The sequence below is a fragment of the Python bivittatus genome, unplaced genomic scaffold, assembly GCF_059951505.1.
Source record: "Python bivittatus isolate LINGU-HERP-01145 unplaced genomic scaffold, Pbiv_v1 ctg000190_np1212, whole genome shotgun sequence".
In the NCBI taxonomy this organism is placed as follows: domain Eukaryota; kingdom Metazoa; phylum Chordata; class Lepidosauria; order Squamata; family Pythonidae; genus Python; species Python bivittatus.
This window is the reverse complement of record NW_028277042.1, coordinates 20,214,462-20,231,843: the sequence shown is the minus strand read 5'-3', so window position 1 is coordinate 20,231,843 and position 17,382 is coordinate 20,214,462. Positions and strand designations below refer to the sequence as shown.

Genomic DNA, 17,382 nt, shown 5'->3' with positions numbered 1-17,382 from the left:
AGGAACGTCTGTTGCTCAAATGCTCTCCTTTTTTTTTTTCTGATCCAGAGGCAACAAAACTCAATTTATACACACCTCCTTTGCTTAGATGTCGTGGAGGTGAATTTAATGCCAGTGCTTACATTGGAGTAAAGAAAAGGAAGGAGTTGACCCTGGCAGCTCCCCCTTTCAAAGAATTCCTTCTCCATCAAGAGGGCACCTCGTTTGGGGAGAATCCCTTTGGAGCACTGAAATAATGAATAAGTCCCCCTGTCCCCATAAACCATTGCTTGCTTAATCATGGCTTTTGAATGAGCCACAGTTGGCCAGATTCACAAAACCAAGCCAAGGTTATGGCTTAGCAAGATTGGGAGCCTGGGAAGTTTAGCAAGCAGGGTTTTGCCACCAAATGGTGCGCGTGCTCCCGCTGCAGAGGGTTGCCATCTCAGTGAAGAAGGAGCTTCAGAGGAGCCACGTGCAATGAAATCCTTGGAGGGGGAATAGAGGGTCTGCTTTGTATCTTTACACCTGAGGGGTATGTTCTCCCAGGTTTTTCATGAGATCTTTGCCTGAGGCAATGGGAATCTCAGCTGAAGACCATTTTTTAAAGATTTCATCTGCAGTAAGGCTGTTAATGTGAAAAGCAAGTGATGGAAACACCAGACGTCATAATGGGGTATCTCTAAGTATCTGCAGAGGCCTTTCTGAGCAGCCCTCACCTGTCTCCACACACCTGGGATTATGAAGAAGTTATGCTAGGATGGTATTTAGACTCAGAGCAGGCCTGATACATTCCTTGTTGTTAGTTGTGGGCAATTCAATCGGACAGACGTGTTAATTTTGCTGAATAGACCTTTGGACTAAATTGGCGAACCAGAGAGACCTCCTTAAAATGCATGACCTAGTCACTGCTGAATTTGCTTTCCTTCTCTGCAGATTGACTTCAAGGTCATCCAATACGATGCACGAGGAAAGTTCATGGGCTGGCAGGATGTAAAAGGAGCAACACTGCAGGTGAGTTAATTCCTTTTCATTTTTAAACGTTGTCCCCACAAGCATTAGTCCTCACACTGTCAGTTGAAAACGACCTGCTATCATATCTGGCTGTTACAAAGCAAGAGGCAGATGGAAACCAGGCTTAGTCCTGGTGGGAGGGGGAGGTGCAAAAATTGAACATTGACTTCATACACAGACACACACACATCTCACAACACACTTTTGATACACAGAAGTCACTGGAATTCTTTCATAATGGCTTCTCGATTTTTCTTCAGTAAAAATTCCTTATCAGAAGTCCCTGGAATTGTGCGTGCCTGTTACTTGTTTCCAGTGTAGCCTTCTAGGGAAAAGTCTAAAAATCACTAAGAATCCTGCAGGCCTACCAAAAAGGGGAAGAGAAGGATGGGTTATGTAGTGTCTCATCCTATTGCTTCCCATAAAATGATATTTGGCAGTAGATTGCCTCTGATCCAGGGGCTTCATTATGCTAGTCCTCCTTGAATTTCATTTATTCCCTTTTAAAACTGTCTTAAATCAGGAGCCATCAGTACATGTGGTAGCTGCAAATAATGTTAATTTTGCAGTATTGATTGATTTTCTTTTCTTTTCTTTTTTACAATGCCTCCTGTTATCGTAAATCTCTGTTTGAAAAACATTGTTTGACTGTAAAACAACCATAAGTTAAAAGTGATATAAAAAGCCCATATTCACTTAAAAAGGTAGGCGGGGAAGGGAAAAGACAACAGAAAGGAAAAACGCTCGTGCCACATTCACGCAAAGACATTTTTTGTTGTGCCTGAATCTGCAGCTCATCAGTGTAACTAAATCATGAAAAATGGAAAACGTAGGCTAAGGTTATTTACTAACTATGTTGAACAAAACCATTTAAAAATATTTAGAAACGGGTGTATCCTATTTTCTCTTTGCTCCGTTTAGCTCTGTCCAAACAGCCACAAGGTCCTGGACGCTGCCTTTGTGTTTGGAACCCTGTACCGTCAGTCTGTAAGCGATGCCTCTACTGCAGTTCAACCTTTGGAAGAGCTTCTGGGTGGATTGGGCCCTATTTTGCAGTCTGGGGAAAAGGCAATGTTTGGATCCAAGCAGACAAGCCGCCCATCAAACTGAGATTCACTTGATTTACTCTGGCAGGGCCTTTTCCAGGTTGGTGGCCTTCAGAGGTGTGGGTCCAGCTAGTTGGCCCAGCACATCTGAAGGACATCGGCCATTTCAACGTGTCCCCTGTTTTCAGGGGAAGCTGGGTCTGAGTAATAGATCGCATCTCTCTTGATTCTGTCTGTCTGGGGTCTTCTTTCCAAATGATTAACTGGATATGGCGGTCTCAGAAGGGTGGCTTCAACAGACCTCTTTGGCCCAGCAGAAGAAGCTCCCTAGCACCCGCCTTGATCTCCATTGTTTCTAGTGCACCCTCGAAGTCTCTGAACTGCTGCAAAGGACTCCAGAACCCATCTTCTACGAGATGTTTTTGCAGTTTGAAGATGATAAGGGGAACCTCCAATTGTGGCCCGTTCCTATAGGCAATCCTTTAATAGTAACAAACAACCAAGGTGAAACAATCTTTTGTGTGTGTGTGTGTGTGTGTGTGTGTGTGGTTTAGATCAAAGGCATTGTCTCCAAATTGTCATTAAAATGTCACTGGCATTTCCTTGAACCCTGTTTCTTTTTTCCCATTTCTGGAAACTTAGCTTTATTCATGAATCCCTCTATTTTCTATTTTCCTCTTCTCCAAATGTTGCAAACTGTCTCTCCTCAAACACCGCCTTTTCCAAGGGGAACAGCTTGTACAAGCCGGGGCCCCGATGTGTTGGCGACAAACCGTGTCCATTAATGTCATGTCTGAACCTGCCTTGGAGGCGCACGTTCGGTTCTGCAGTTTCATTTCAGCCCCTGCAAAATATCTCAACCCCTTCTGACCTTACAGATATTAAACAACTCCGCTGAAGCTATTCTGCTTAGCTTTGCATGCTGTGTTGAAAGTACAACTCCAGAACCTTTGCTAAAATCTTTCCCCCTGCGTTTTGTTTTGACATTTAGTGCCCCCGTTGACTCGAGCACTCAGAAGGTTCTTTCTGGTCGATGGGCTGTCAAACAGAAAAGGGAATTTGTCAAATGCTCCAGCATCTGTTACACTGGCAAAAGAATTGCTTCTCAGGTAAAAAAACATCATTAGCATTCCCCAAGGCCTGATGAAGGGTGGAGGTTGGTTGGGGTGGACAGAATATATGCCCACCACATTGAGAAACAGGAAAGTGTCCAAGAAGAATAACCAAGATGGGAGGAAGATCTTAGGAGGAACAGTTGGAGGTGTTGGGTACTTTTAGCCTGGAGAAGAGAAGATGGTGGGAAGACTGATAGCCATCTTCAAGCATCTGAACAGCTTTCATGGAGAAGACAGGGCAGAATTGTTCCAGAACACAGAACAAGAAGCAATGACTCAAATTACAAGGAAGCAGATTTGGTGGAGCGTCAAGAAGAATTTCCTAAAAATAAGAGCTGGTGGTGGACTCTCTTTTCTTGAAAGTGCTGAAGAGAGGCTGGATGGCCATCTCTCAGGAATGCTGTAGCTGTAGACAGAAAATAAGAAAATAAGAAAAAAGGAGGAAAGAATGGGTGCCTAGTTGCTCAGGTGATCCTATCCTTGTTCTGATTCTCTCTCGGAGCATCCTTTTGCATAACAGTGAATACAAACGTCCATTGCGTTTACCGAGCAGACACGCCACTTGGTTAGGACCTAAAGGACCTCTGCACTGGGAGCTGCTGAGCCCTTTTAAATCTTGTTCTCTTCAGCCAAGAACCTCTTTCTCTTCTGTTGCAACTCCTTTTCCTCCTATAAGCTTAGGAGGCATTGCTCACCTCCCCATCAATTGCTTTCTCCTCCAGTTTCTCCCCACCCCTCCTTCCCCCAAGCCAAAAACCCTTCTTCTTCCTGGCTTTTACAGTGTCCACCTACCAACCACTGTTCCTGGAGAAGACCCACCTTTCTTCTTGACAGTCAAATATGTGAGGCACAACCTTGCAGGAGTTGCCCAGGTGAGTCCGTGTGGTGGGAATGGCCACGGTCTTCATATTCTGCAGATCCCGAGGCAGACAAGGACTTGGCTCCAATTTCAAGGCTGCGGAGGGGGGGGGATTTCTTTCTTCCCTTCGCCCCTGGTTTCCACACTGCCCTGCTCTTTGGCTCGGAAGAGGTCTTACTGAAGATATACCTTTCTCCCGTTTTGTTGCAGGTGTCATTTTCAGTCTCCTATATTCAGAGTCCTGGATCAGCTCAGCTTGCAACTGATGTGAGTAAGCACAATGCAAGATTTTTGGACTCTCTGTTGAACTTTTAAGGGTATTTGCTGGCTTTGCTGCACAGGCAAATGGTATAAAGAAGATTAAAGCCACTAACCGGCTGAGCTTTAGAGAGTGAAAACCATCCTATGATAAAGCTGCTGGGCCTTAAGGTTCTGCAAGAGTCTTTATTACAATATGACATGTTCCATGAGGACCTTTTTTAAAAAAATAACAGAATGGCTCTATTTCTTTAGGAAAAGAGTGTGATGGAATGGAATTATGAAGGCCAGGCTCAGGGAGATAAACATTTTCTTAGCTCCCCAGAAAAGCGTGGGAGGAACAAGAGGAGTTCCTTGGGCTAGGCCTGACATCAATCTTCCCAGACTGAAACCCCAGATCCCAAAGTCCTCCAGCCACAACAGTGTGAATTCCTCAGGGAGGTGCCAGTGTCATCCTCTTGTTCCTCCCACGCTCTTCTGGGGAGCTAAGAAAATGTTTATCTCCCTGACCCTGGTCTTCATAATTCCAATCCATCACAAGAGCCACACCAGGAAGATGCTTTTAACCCTTTCCCCCATATCATGCTTCCTCACCCTGTATGCCTTCTAAGATGGGTTAGGTTTCAACGTCTGGAATTCTTGGTGAGGCTGTGTGGTCTGTGGAATGCTGGGAGTTGAAGTCCACACATCTGGAAGACATCTAGCTGGAGGAAGGTTATTGCACTATTTACTCTTCCAATCAGTTTGTTCCCAAAGATGCTTTTTGTAGGTTTTAGGTATGTTCTTACGGACCCAAGATAACTATGCAAAGCAGCTTACTTAACGTCAAGATGGTTCTGCATATTTTCCATCTGCGTTCTGCTGAGAATGACACACACACATATCGTCTCTGCACAGATTGCCTTCGGGGTTCTGGGGTTTCTTGCTGTCCTCTGTGCCTTGTTGGAAACCAGCAGTTGGGCCCGGCGATCTCGCCTGCAAAACATCAATTTTACGGTAAGGGTGACATGAACTTTTTGATCTTGATCTTCTGGAAAGGGAGTCGCATCTCAGAATTATATGCTCCTGTGCTACTTGGACGGGGACACGAGCCATTTTTACTTGGGCTTTGCTAGATCCTAAAAAACAAGAGGGTGCAAAACTGCTTTTTTCCATACAGGGTTCAGAATTTCATTCCTGTTAAAATCTTTCTTTGACCTCCAGACCGTATTGAAATTCTTTGCTTGCTTGACTGGATCTCTGGCAAATGTCTTTTTCGTGGTCACTCTGGGAATTAGCATTTACTGGTTGATTGTTTTCAAGGTAAGTAAGGATGTGTGTGGGTGTGTGCATGTGCGTCTGTGTGCACCTAGTGTTCCGTGGGTTTATTTTTTAATTATTTTTAGTGTATATTGCTTGTATTGCTTTTGTAAACAGTTTGGGGGCTCCTTTCAGAGGAAGAGAAAAAGGAGGAGGAAGAGGAGGAGGAGGAGGAGGAGGAGGAGGAGGAGGAGGAGGAGGAGGAGGAGGAGGTGGTTTGCACCGAGGCTTATAGAAGTTCATGAGCAGAAAGATCTTTTCCATTTGCCTTTTTTCGGCAGGGACAGCAGTTTTCTACAGTGGAAATTACACTCCCAGCTTCCGGTAGCCAAGCAGAAACCAACTTTATCATCTATGCGTCGTGTGCTCTTGTTTTGAAGGTAAGAGGTTGGGAAGAGTTGGGCATGAAGAAGCTTGTGTGTTTTTGGCACTGTGTCTTGGAAAATTTTCATTCTCTAGAGCAGTGTTTCTCAAACTTGGCAAGTTTGAGACATGTGGACTTCAACTCCCAGAATTCCCCAGCCAGCTGGGGAATTCTGGGAGTTGAAGTCCACATGTCTCAAACTTGGCAAGTTTGAGAAACCCTGCTGGACGGTTTTAAAGCTGGCATGACAGAGCCTCCCTGCAGGAAAATTGGAGAGGATTGATCTCCCTTTGAGGAAGATGATGTGACTTTTGTCATGCAAATCTGCAATTCAAGAGTGGTCCCAGCAGCCTCTGTATCTGGATCAAGAGTTGGCAGAAAACCAACCTTTTCCACCAAGGCATATTTTATAGCGTGTTGTCTGGGAATTGTAGTTGCCCGAGGATTTATCAACAGATGAAAAATCCCATGCATTTTTTCAAGGCCTCCCCCCGCCCCCCCACAAAGAGACATTGCATAGTAGATAAACCTCCCACTGCTTAATTCTTTGCAGCACTGTTGGCGTTCTTCAACCGGCTTAACATCCTTTCTTTAAAAACCTCCCCCAAGTCCAGCTTCATTCTTGATGACCTCATGGCAGATGTGCCATGTTGTTTTCTTGGCAGCAGGGTGGTAGTGGCTGACCATTGTCCTCCTTAAGGGCAGAAACCTTTGCTCCCTGTTGGACTGCTCATTCATCATGCCCCAAATCTGAGCCCCAGAAGGCTTAGTGGCCAGTAGGACCCCGGCACTTGTGCAAATCTCCATCGGCTTAGTGTTAGGCGTCTGAGTTGAAGATGACCTCTGCTCTGCTCCTCCTCTGAAGATACTCAGGGCGCAGGCTTTGCAAACTGCTGTAGGAGAGGTCACCCTCTTAAGCTAGGCCAAACCTATCTCCATGTCACAGAGACATAATTCCCAATGGACTCTCTTGTTCTAGAGCCTGGATCTCCTCCATCTTATGATCACCCAGTTAACAATCTCCATCTTCCTGATAGACTGGGAGAAGCCGAAGGAAAGACCATCAGCGAAAGGTTATTATTTATTATTGCTTTGGTTATAGCATTTTAGGTCTCTTTTTAAAGGAGGACCTAGCCCAAAGAAGTGCTTAAATAAGGTTGTGGGGAACTGGGCTTCAGAGGCAACCTTGGAAGATGTGGGGCATTTGACACAAGCTTTTTCCTTTGAGAAAGTAAGAGAGTAAGGCATGCCTTGGGGTGCTCAGAAGAATCTGTGAGAGTCAGAAGTTCCTAAGTGAGTGAAGAAGGTAATCCAGACCCAACAGGCCTTTGGGGGGACCTGAGTTGAAGGATGCTTCTGGGTTTCCTACTGCTTGAGAGACTGACAGTTACAGAAAATATAAAGCAGAGTGGGCATTTCTACTAAATCCCAAAGTTTTGAAGAAGGGAGTAACCATACATATAAGTTTGCTTGTCTCTCAAGAGACTTTATTGTCTCTAATCCCATTTTCTGCTGATTTCCTATCTGGATAATGCCCATATCTTTGTTTCTCAACTATAGAAAACATATTTGGGTGCAGATTTAGTCCATGGGAAATGAGAATAGTTTGGATTTCATCTCCCTGTTGGGAGAGAATCAGGGCAGCAAGCCAACTCACCTTCTGTCCTCCAAACCCTGATTGGCCAGAAGGAGTCGTTCATTAGCTTTCCAAGTCTCTTGTAACCTATATCTGAAGTTATACTCAGGCGTGTTGATTTTACTCATGATCCAAAGAGAACATCATCTTGTCTTCTGCCTTCTGTGTCTCGGGCTGCGAGGAGACCTCCAGCAGAAAGAGCTGTTCATGTAACATGGGGTTCTTCTGCTCATGGAGCAAGGTCTGATCCAGTACACTTGCTATTAGCCTAACTAAAGGACGTTCTCAAAGATCCAAAGGTTTGACTCCCCCGGAACAAGGGTAGTGTTACATCACACAGCCATTTTGTGGTGTCACTCATTTAATGAGCCACAATATTAAATCATTCCAAGGGCTAGCTTCTTCTGGGAAATCAGCAGATCAGCAGATGAGAAAGCAGTGGGCCTCAGGTTCAGAACTTGAGACATCACCCATGCCCTGCTGGATCGGACCCCTGACCCATCTGGCCCAGCAGTCTGTTCTCCCAGTGGCCACCCAACTGCCCAAGGAAGTCCATCAGTCTCCCAGACAATGGCCTTCAGAAGTGGTCCCATGCCATCAAGGCTAATAGCCATGGATCCCCAGGACATCCATGAATTGCTCCAACCCTTTTTGGAAGCTGCACTGAATGATTTGCTATCAGAGAGGCAGATGAGCGTACAGGAAAGGCTCCAGGAAACTCCAGCACACCGAGCTTTGCACTTTGTTAAAAAATCTGAGAGGGGCATGCAGAGTCTTCTGATAAAGCCCATTGTTTCTGTTTGCTTGCATGTGTCGTCCTGCTCCACCCCACCTTGTTTCAGGAGGACCAGGGGCAGCTTCATCAGTGAGTGCCTGGAGGACTTTTCTGATCGCTAATGAGTGGAATGAAATCCAGACACACAGGAAAGTGCATCCTTCGCTTCAGCTGTTTGCTGTTTTGTTGGTTTTGGAGGTCAGTGCGAGACAAAGGAGGGCCCACTGTGCTGAGCTTTGCTGGTTTCTACCTGCAGCCCTGAGAAAGATTCTGCAGGCATGCAAACGTCTGCTGGTCTCGAGAGCCAGGAATGGAAACTTGGAATCTCAGGCTGATGGCAGGCAGTCCCTGTTCTCACTGGCCTGTTCTGGTGATCTTTCTCCTCCATCCTCTTAGGAAAATCCTGGGCGGACCAAGCCAACAACCCATTTTCTCCTTCATGTCCTAGTCCAATCCCCTTGGGAAGCCACCTAAGATAGTGACCATCAATGGGACATGGATGGTGATGTATAGTATATAAAAGCAATTTTTGGTTGGTTCACACATTGCCCCTAATTGGGGGAAGGGGGCTCAGCATGTTGCCTAAACCAGGTCTTGTACTTTGTAAATCATGTTTGATGGCTTAATGTCTGGTGTGAACCCAGTTGTGGTTTAGTCAGTGAACCAACTTTAAGCTTAGCATGGTATGCAGGCACAGTTGCTTCACGGCAGCTCTGCACTTGCCTAGTCTACACCCAAGAACATTTTCAATGAACGTGTAAAATTTGGAAATGCTAAGCAGCATTTGTGTGTGGTATGCATCTATATCTAGCTGTAGTACAAGACCATTTTCCCCCCCTAACAAAAACCAGCCTGGGAGTTCGAGTGGGCTGAAAGACCATGACTGGCCCAAGGTCACCCGGAGGCTTCCATGGCTGAGGTGGACGAGAACCTTGATTTCCTTCCTAGGCCAACAGCTTCACAACAAACTGTATGGTTGTGCACTATTAATCTCATGTTACAGCTGAGAATGAGAACACTTACCCAGGGTCATCCAGTGAGCTGTAGCTGAAGAGAAGATCTCTCCACAAGGGAATTACTTGGCCTTCTTTTGCTCAACAGGTGGTGGGACTGAAAAACCTCGCATCAAGAGACCTGGATGTCAGTCTCCAGCCTGACCCAAATGCCTACCAGGCTCCCTGGAGCCCTATTCTTCGTTTTGGGATTGCTGCTTCTGTTTGGCTGGTGGTGGGCGTTGTGCAGGTCATTTTCCTTTCTTTCTTCTCTCTTTGAGGTTGGGCAAATGGAATATTTCCAAATCATCCTGTTGCAAAAAGCAAAAGGTGTAACATGAGAAAGGAGTGCTCCATTGCATGTAAAATGACGTGGCCCCTCCTTATCTTGATAAATTTGTAAAGGAAGTTTTCCTACCTCCACAAGAAAATAAATAGCAACCAGATGAAAGGTGGGTGATAGATGATGGCCTAATCACACTCAAGAGTGTTGGAAGTGTTGAGAAAAAAATGTGACTCACTCTGCTAACCTAAATTCCGTCTATGCGTTCCTTTGGAGGCATGTTCACCTTTCATGCAGCATTTTCTTCCTCCAAAAAGTATTCTAAAGGGTTTCTCAACATGTATTGACTTGTTCCAATTGATTGGGAAAAGGCAGCAAGGATTTTTGCAAGAAGCGTCTCTGAATTCCTGGGGGAAGTTGACCTGTGTTGCAGTTACTCAAGTATTCTTAGTTCTCTTGCAGATGCTGGTGTCTGTTGGGTTGTATCAACGTTTTGTGGAGAACAAGATTCATCAGTTCGTTGACCTTTGTTCCTTGAGCAATGTGAGTCACACCCATGCACCAAAGTCACCACATCAGGTTAAATCATGTGCTCCCCAAACCTAGGCCAATTCCAGATGTGCGGACTTCATGACCATTGCTGAGAATCCTGGAAGCAAAACTGCACACATCTGGACGTGAGAATGTCTGATGTAGAAACTAGATTCTGGATTCTTCTTTTTTGCTCTTCTCTTACCCGTTCCTTCCTTTTGAACTGCCTGCTTTTCCTGACCACATCCCATCTTTTAAGGATGGATTTCAGCTCCAGAAATGTTCCTTCCCTCAGACAAAGATGTTGCAATCTCCTTTTAGATTTCCAAAGAAAAGAGAGCAACAATAATGTAGTTCAACTATTAATAATAATGAGGGCATAGGGAGTTCTATCTGAACAAGCCACTTCATAATCGGGTCCCCCACTCCCGTGTATGCTGAGTGAGGCTAAATTGCCCTTTGGTCTTCCAAGCCAACCTGGGGGGAAATACGTTAATTCTTAAACAAAATAAGCAAGGTGTGTTTGGAAGAGTCCTTTTCTCACTGGCGTACAGTCCAGAGTCTCTTTGTAATCTCTGCAGGTATCAGTGTTCATCCTGACCCACAGATGCTACGGATTCTACATTCACGGGAGAAGCATCCACGGACAGGCTGATGTGGGCTTGGACACCATGCTCTCTTATCTCAAGAAGGAGGAGGTAATCCTGGCTTCTGGTCTTTGGTTCTTCATCATGTTCCTTGGAGGCTTGCTCTTTGTAACAACGTCTTGCAAAGGTTTGTCGTTCTCTTTGGTCCTTTTCAGGTGAGCGTGGCTGGAGGTTATCTGCCGCTTGGTTGCAGACATAACTTATTCCCCTCCTTGCTCCTTCTTGTTGCCTCCTAACAAACGTTCATTTTCTGTCCAACCCCACGGAAGCCTGCAAGGAGAATAGCAACCTATGAGCGCTTCTGCTTTGGTTCCTCAGCTGATCATTGGAGCCATCATAACAAAAAGCCACCGGTTGACCTCCATGAATTTATCTTGCTCTTCCAAAGTAACTGAATTGGGTCTCCTTAGTAGCCATCAGGACGTAGCAGAGGGTTGGGAGGAGGACCCCTTCTCTTCTCCAAAGTCTCAACTCCACTGGGGTCTTCTCAGCAGATTCCAGGAAACAAAGGCCCTGGGTTTGTTTTCCTCTTCCCTCCTCATCCAATCTTTCTCCTGGTTATCTCTTTTAAATTATAAGAGAGCAAGACGCAGAACAATGGATTTAAGTCAGAGGAAGGCAGATGTAGGCTTACGATTAGGAAAAAATTATCGGGGCTAAAAGCCGATGAACACTGAAGCAAAGAACTGGGAGGAATGGTGAGCTTCTTTTCAATGAGTGTGTTCAAACAGAGGCTGAACAGCCAGTGCTTACGGATACTTTAATCTGGATCCTTGCATGGAGCAAACACGTTCCTATCAATTAAATCTCCAGAATTTAAGTGAGGAGTAGGGAGCTGGCAAATATTTAAAAATCTGCTATTCGTGTGTTCGGCTTTCCTCCTGTAATTTTTCCCCTTCCTGTTGGTGCTCTCCCCAGGACAACCTTTGTCCTCTCAGGGGCCTGGAGGCTTACTCTGAGGTGCAGACATTCGAAGTGCTTCTCACTGACCGGACTCGGACCTTCTACGACAGAATCCTCCTCTCGTTAGTAGAGGTACAAGAGCTTGCAATATTTTGTCCTTAATTGCTTTTCAGAAATGCTGCACAAACATACTTAAGAATAATTTGCCTTCCCTTCACGGCAGATGAGAGACTCGGTGATCCATCTAATCCAGTTTTCTCAGCCTTAGCAACTTTAAGGCGTGTGGACTTCAACTCCCAGAATTCCCCAGCCAGCATGCATGCTTTTAGTGCATTAAATCTGTCTTGAAACTCAACGTTTTTCTCCTCAGGTATCTGTGAGGGGAAGCAGTAGATGCAGTTGATGAAACACGTATTGCAATGTTGCAACATCACCCCCCTTTTTATTATGTGCATGGTGACATGCATGTACATAAGGGGCAAACGTTGTGGTGCAATGACACACATTTTGTTGCATCTCGTACTGGCGAATACATAATGCTTTTAACTCTGTAGTCCAGCGGTACCTTTCAGCATTAGCTTAGAAGCAAGGCCTGTGCAATTTTGACTTCGAAGCTGTTTTTTCATGCTACTTCATATTAAATGGGAAACAAGATGGTTGTGGAAGCACTTCTGAAGCACTTCTGGGGAGAACAGTGCTAATTAACTACCAATTGATTATTCATGGGCAAGGGAGGGAGCAGCTAGGCTGAAACAATAAGAAGGAAGCTTCTACTTAAAGGCACAATAGCTCTGAAGAGCCTCAATTCATCCTCCTCCAATGGTGGGGATTGTTGTAAGCTAGAGCTGCAAAAAGCTCTTGAGGTCACTCAGAAAAATGATAAAGAGTGCCATAGGGTGGCAAAAACATTGTGCGTGTTCTCTGTGAAAGGTAGGCAGAGAGAAAAATAGCAATTCCCGCCTAAACCTAGAAGCATTTAATATTGGATTTATTATGGCAGGGGTTTTGCACACTAAAAGGACTTCTTGAAGGCCTGGGCTGCAGATGACAGAAACAGATGTTCCAATAAATCTACCTAGCTCCAGGGTGCCACAAAACCATGTTATTTTTTTACTTCTTAATCAGAAGTGAACCTGGGTTGAACTTTCTGGGTTCAGCTCCTTCAAGGAACAGCGGCCACGCGGCTGAACATAGCCGTCCTGCTTTTTCCCACCTACTTCACTTTCTAATTGAAAACTCCCTCTGTGGCTGGAGATGAGTTCTCAAGCACGGCAGGTGAAAATTGAACTGACATCTCTCCTGCCGAAGGGAAGATCAGAGGAAAATAAATCCATTTTTTTCCCCTCCTTTTCACGGATGCGTACCGGGGACAGGTTTGAACTTTTAAAGTCCGTGAATGTTCTCCTTGCAGCTTCAGAGAGGGCTCCGCAGCCGTCCAGATCTTCACGAACAGAGGCTGAAAGGCTACTATGCGCTGAACCGTTTCCTGGTCTCGTTCTTGGAACATGTGAGTCTTCAGCCATGTTTGGCTAAACTCCGCTCAGGGGAGTGATTTTTTCACTCTCCCGGTCTCCGGAGTTGAGCGGCCAGAATAAATAGAGCTCTAAATGTGGTTTGAGGGGAACGTTGGCACCAAGTGAATGGATGCCAAAGGTGGTCAATGGGACTCTTAGGGGTGTCAAAGACGTTGTGTGATCTGCCCTGCAGTAGCTGTTGGAATTTTACCCTATTATTATTCTCTTTTCATCAAAATGGTATTACTTTTTAATTTATTAGAATCCAAGTATTAGATTAATTTAATTTATCTGATTTGGTACGGCTGCCTGCTCCAGAAGAATCAAATTAAATCAAATCCATTGAGCTCCTTTGGGGGGAAGAGTGGAATCATCATCATCTTCATCTTCATCTGTGGCAAAAGAAAGCAAAGATAGTCCCAATAGTAATAGGCGCCTTGGGTACAGTCCCAAAACATCTGGAGCATCACTTGAAGGCCATCAGCATTGACAAAATCACCATCAGTCCGTTGCAAAAGGCAGCTTTGCTTGGAACAGCTCACATCCTGCGACGATACTTTTAACACCATCAAACCACAACTTCTTCCTATCCCAGGTCCTTGGGAAGGACTCCATAGGTGGATAAAAATGCCAAATCCAGTCTCAACATCTGGCTGACTGTGCGACCAACCATAACATATCAGCTATTATGATGTATATTCTGAATAAGGTGTGCTCTTTTCCTTTTTAACCACTCTGTCCTTTCTCTAACAACTTCTAATTCTGTCCCCATCCTTTAGAGGCATAAAGATATGGACTATGTAGTGAAGGATAAGTTTTTCTTGGAGAGGATGATGGACTTGGAGTTTCAGGAGCCAGGAGACCTCTCAATTCTCTATAACGGTACGTGCCCTGTTCCTTCCTATGGGAATTTAGCTTTAAGGGCAGGTCCCCATGACGCAGGCTGTGGATGGAGGTGAGATGTGAACGTCCAGAATTATCCTGCACGATGTTCTGAGTGAAGCTTGGCTCTGGCATCTTTCTCCTTTAGATGACGGTGCGTTATTCACCTGGACACTCTTCTACGGCCATGAGTTTTTGCTGCTTCTCTTTGAAACCTTGCTGTTCTGTGCTGTGGATTTCGGGTCACAGAACTTTGTGCTATCGACAGTTGTTACCTTTGCTGTGCAGAAGGTAAAAGATGCTAGATAGAAAGAGTAGAAAAGTGGCATTTCCCTTCATTTTCTTAAAATTATGCAGGATGTAGCGAAAGGAAAATAAGTTTTTGTCCCCCCAATTTTTTTTTTTTTAATTAATTGGAAGCTGGCCGCCTCACCATGCGTGAGTGATAACGTTACTCCTGGGAGCATTCAAGGTATAAATAAGATGTGAGATTGAATCTGGCCCTAAATGCTATATGTGTATTGCGGAGGGTGTGGGATGATTTTATGTGCAATCAGGATGCATCTCAGCCAGCCACGCCCACTGCTACAAAGCTATCACCACCAGCGTGGCAGTGGCACACAGTAAACGTGGCCAGAGGTCTACTGTGATGGCTGTAGGATGGACCTCATTTGCTTTTCTCTGGCCATTTCTGGCGAGAGGGAACACAAGCACCGGAGACTTTGCTGCCCCCAGAACAAACCGAGGTGTGTCTGTGTTTCAGCTTGTGAAAATGGTGCGCAACACGCTCGGAAGGCGAAATCTGGCAGAGAAGACCTTGGTGGAAAAGCAGTTCCTGATCTAAGGGCGACGGCAGGTGGGAAGAGAGGTCCTGTTGACCAGGCTGCAGATGCGTTTGGGAAGAAGTCCAGACTTCTCAGCCTCTGAAGTTTCATTTTTTAGGGAAGGAAAATGTCTGCGAAGAACCTGTTCTCATTTTCAGGATTCTCACTCAAAACACATGAAACAGCGAGGGTAGGTGGAGGATCTCTCCCAGGGGCCACCAAGACGTGATGCTTCTGCTTTAATTTGGATGGCCGTGTGCTTCTGGGTGTAGGCTCGGCACATTCCCAGTACAATGATGTCCCTGTGGGTCTCCAGTTTTCCTGGAGGGGGGGGGGAATTCATCCACCACTTTTCTTCTTTCTGGAGATTTTGATTGGGAGGCTCAAGTTTGACTCCATCACGGAGCTCAGAGGGCCTCATTGGGGCTGTTGTCTTTCAGCCTGGTCTCCCTTACTATCAGGTTCAGCCCAAAGAACTCCAAGAGACAATGCAAATACAGTTCTGTTGCGTTTATTAGCTTCAACCTCAGGACAGAAATCTCCCCAGACTGAACCCCAGTTCCCAAGCCAGCCAGCCAGCCACAACACCCTGAATTCCTTAGGGAGGTGCCAGCCTCATCTTCTTGAGCTTCCCACGCTCCTGTTGGGGGCTAAGAACACGCTTATCTCCCCGAGCCTGGCCTTCATAAGTCCATTCCATCACACTTACTAGGCTGTTGGGAGGGTAAAATAGGAATGGTGTATATTACCCGGGTATATTACCGTATATACTGACGGATAAGCCGACCCTCGAATTTGTAAGCAAAATGGCATGACAGGTATGCTCCCCACGGGTAAGCCGACCCTCGAAATTGTCATATTTTTTAATTTTCACAGTTGGCTTATCCACAGGTGGAGCGTTTTTCATGGTATTTTGCTTAAAAATTCAAGGGTCAGCTTCTCCACAAGTATATACGGGAAATAGGGGTACTTTAAATTTTTTTTACCTTATATACTCGCAGAGAAGTCCATCCGCGGAGAAGCTGAACTGAATTTTGGGGGTGTATTTCGGCCCCTAAAATTCTCGGCTTATCCACGAATATATATGGTATCCATGTGGCCTTGTGGAAAAGGTAAGATTAAACACCGTATGTGAATGCAATTGCACACCTGGGCAATTCCCGGACCCTGGAGGTTTCTCAAGAGCCGAAACTCAGCCAAATCCTTCTGCAAGGCTCCGATTTTAAATGGCGGTGGTCTGCGGTGGTGAGGAGGCTGGCTTTGTGGCATTGCTCTGTGTTGTGCAGAGCAGAGCGAGAAAGACCTTCATGGCACAACTGTTAGAGCAGCTCCCCCAAGGATGACCCCCTCCCTTCACAGGGGTTTAGCAGCTGTTAGCAGAAAGGGGGGTTCCAGGGAGTGGAATCGGCTGCTGAGCCCCCCAGCAAACAAAATTAAGGCAGCCTTTTCCGAGATGCAAACATGAAAGAAGAACGTTGCAGAAATCATTGTCTCTTCAGTGGCCGTATAAGACGGCTAGGTGAGATGCAGGGGTTAAGGTGTGGAACTGGCCTTGGGGAGATCCAGGCTCTGGGCCCCCCTCAGCCCCAGAAGCTCCCTGCGTGGCTTGGCACCAGGCACTTCTTTCAGCCCAGCCTATCTCACCAGGTGGTGGTTGTGGGGGAAATGGGAGGAGGGGCACACTGCCGTTTGCTCCGGAACGAAAGGTGTAAATCAGATAAACAAGTGGGGCATGTTTCTTGGAAGCAGCCTAGTCATAATGCTAAAAAGAGGCATTTAAGACTTTCAGGGCTTTTTCCAAAAAAGTAGCTTCATCTGAATTTCCATGGGGACTGTTGCAACTTCTGGGGCTGTTTGCAGGACGTTCCAGTCTGGCCACCGCAGGCGGTTAGTGTGTTGCGTGTGAACTACCTCCCCAACCAACTAAGCCAGTTAAATAGAGGGGGTTGCTTTTAGCCTCAACACACACACACACACACACACACACCCCTGCAATGTCGCCGACCCGGATTATCCCATCCCTGGTTTCTGTTCTGGTGCAAAAATAAAAATACTGAAAAGCAGGAAGAGAAATGCCAGCCTTCTAGTCTCCTTTGCTGTGAGAACTGAAAAAATGATCCCCGCTGGTGGTTTGGGGCGTCCTGGACCCAGTGCTGTTGACCCACAGCATGGAGGCCAGACCCCAAGTTGGCTGCCTTGTGCAAATCCATCCGTTGTCGCTGGACATCACCAGGGAAGTTGCATTTTTTACGGACGTGATGGATTTGTGAGGGGGAGGGCTGATGAGCAGATGACACGTTCCTGCTCATAACTGAGGAGTGGTTTAAAAAGTTAATGGAGAAATGTCTGTTACCTGCCCTGCAAATCCCAAAAGGCAGAAATTGGACAAATTGTGGGCATGACCACTTCTGACTCTGTGTAGTGGGACACTGATGATAGAAAGACACCTACTGAGCCGATG

At 45.9% G+C, this 17,382-nt stretch overlaps 1 protein-coding gene across 1 annotated transcript; it reads left to right on the top strand.

Moving 5' to 3' along the window:
* Positions 1 to 388: 388 nt before the first annotated feature.
* LOC103064665 (meckelin-like) lies at positions 389 to 16,993 on the top strand. The gene is made up of 20 exons (XM_025176328.2): positions 389 to 454; positions 916 to 993; positions 1,915 to 1,980; positions 2,399 to 2,543; positions 3,031 to 3,148; positions 3,936 to 4,026; positions 4,224 to 4,280; positions 5,169 to 5,267; positions 5,475 to 5,573; positions 5,852 to 5,950; positions 6,914 to 7,007; positions 8,413 to 8,543; positions 9,447 to 9,587; positions 10,083 to 10,163; positions 10,733 to 10,849; positions 11,717 to 11,833; positions 13,113 to 13,208; positions 13,995 to 14,097; positions 14,246 to 14,388; positions 14,861 to 16,993. Exons 1-20 carry the CDS (start codon positions 389 to 391, stop codon positions 14,939 to 14,941), a joined length of 2,022 nt encoding a protein of 673 aa, XP_025032096.2. The 3' UTR covers positions 14,942 to 16,993.
* Positions 16,994 to 17,382: the final 389 nt, after the last annotated feature.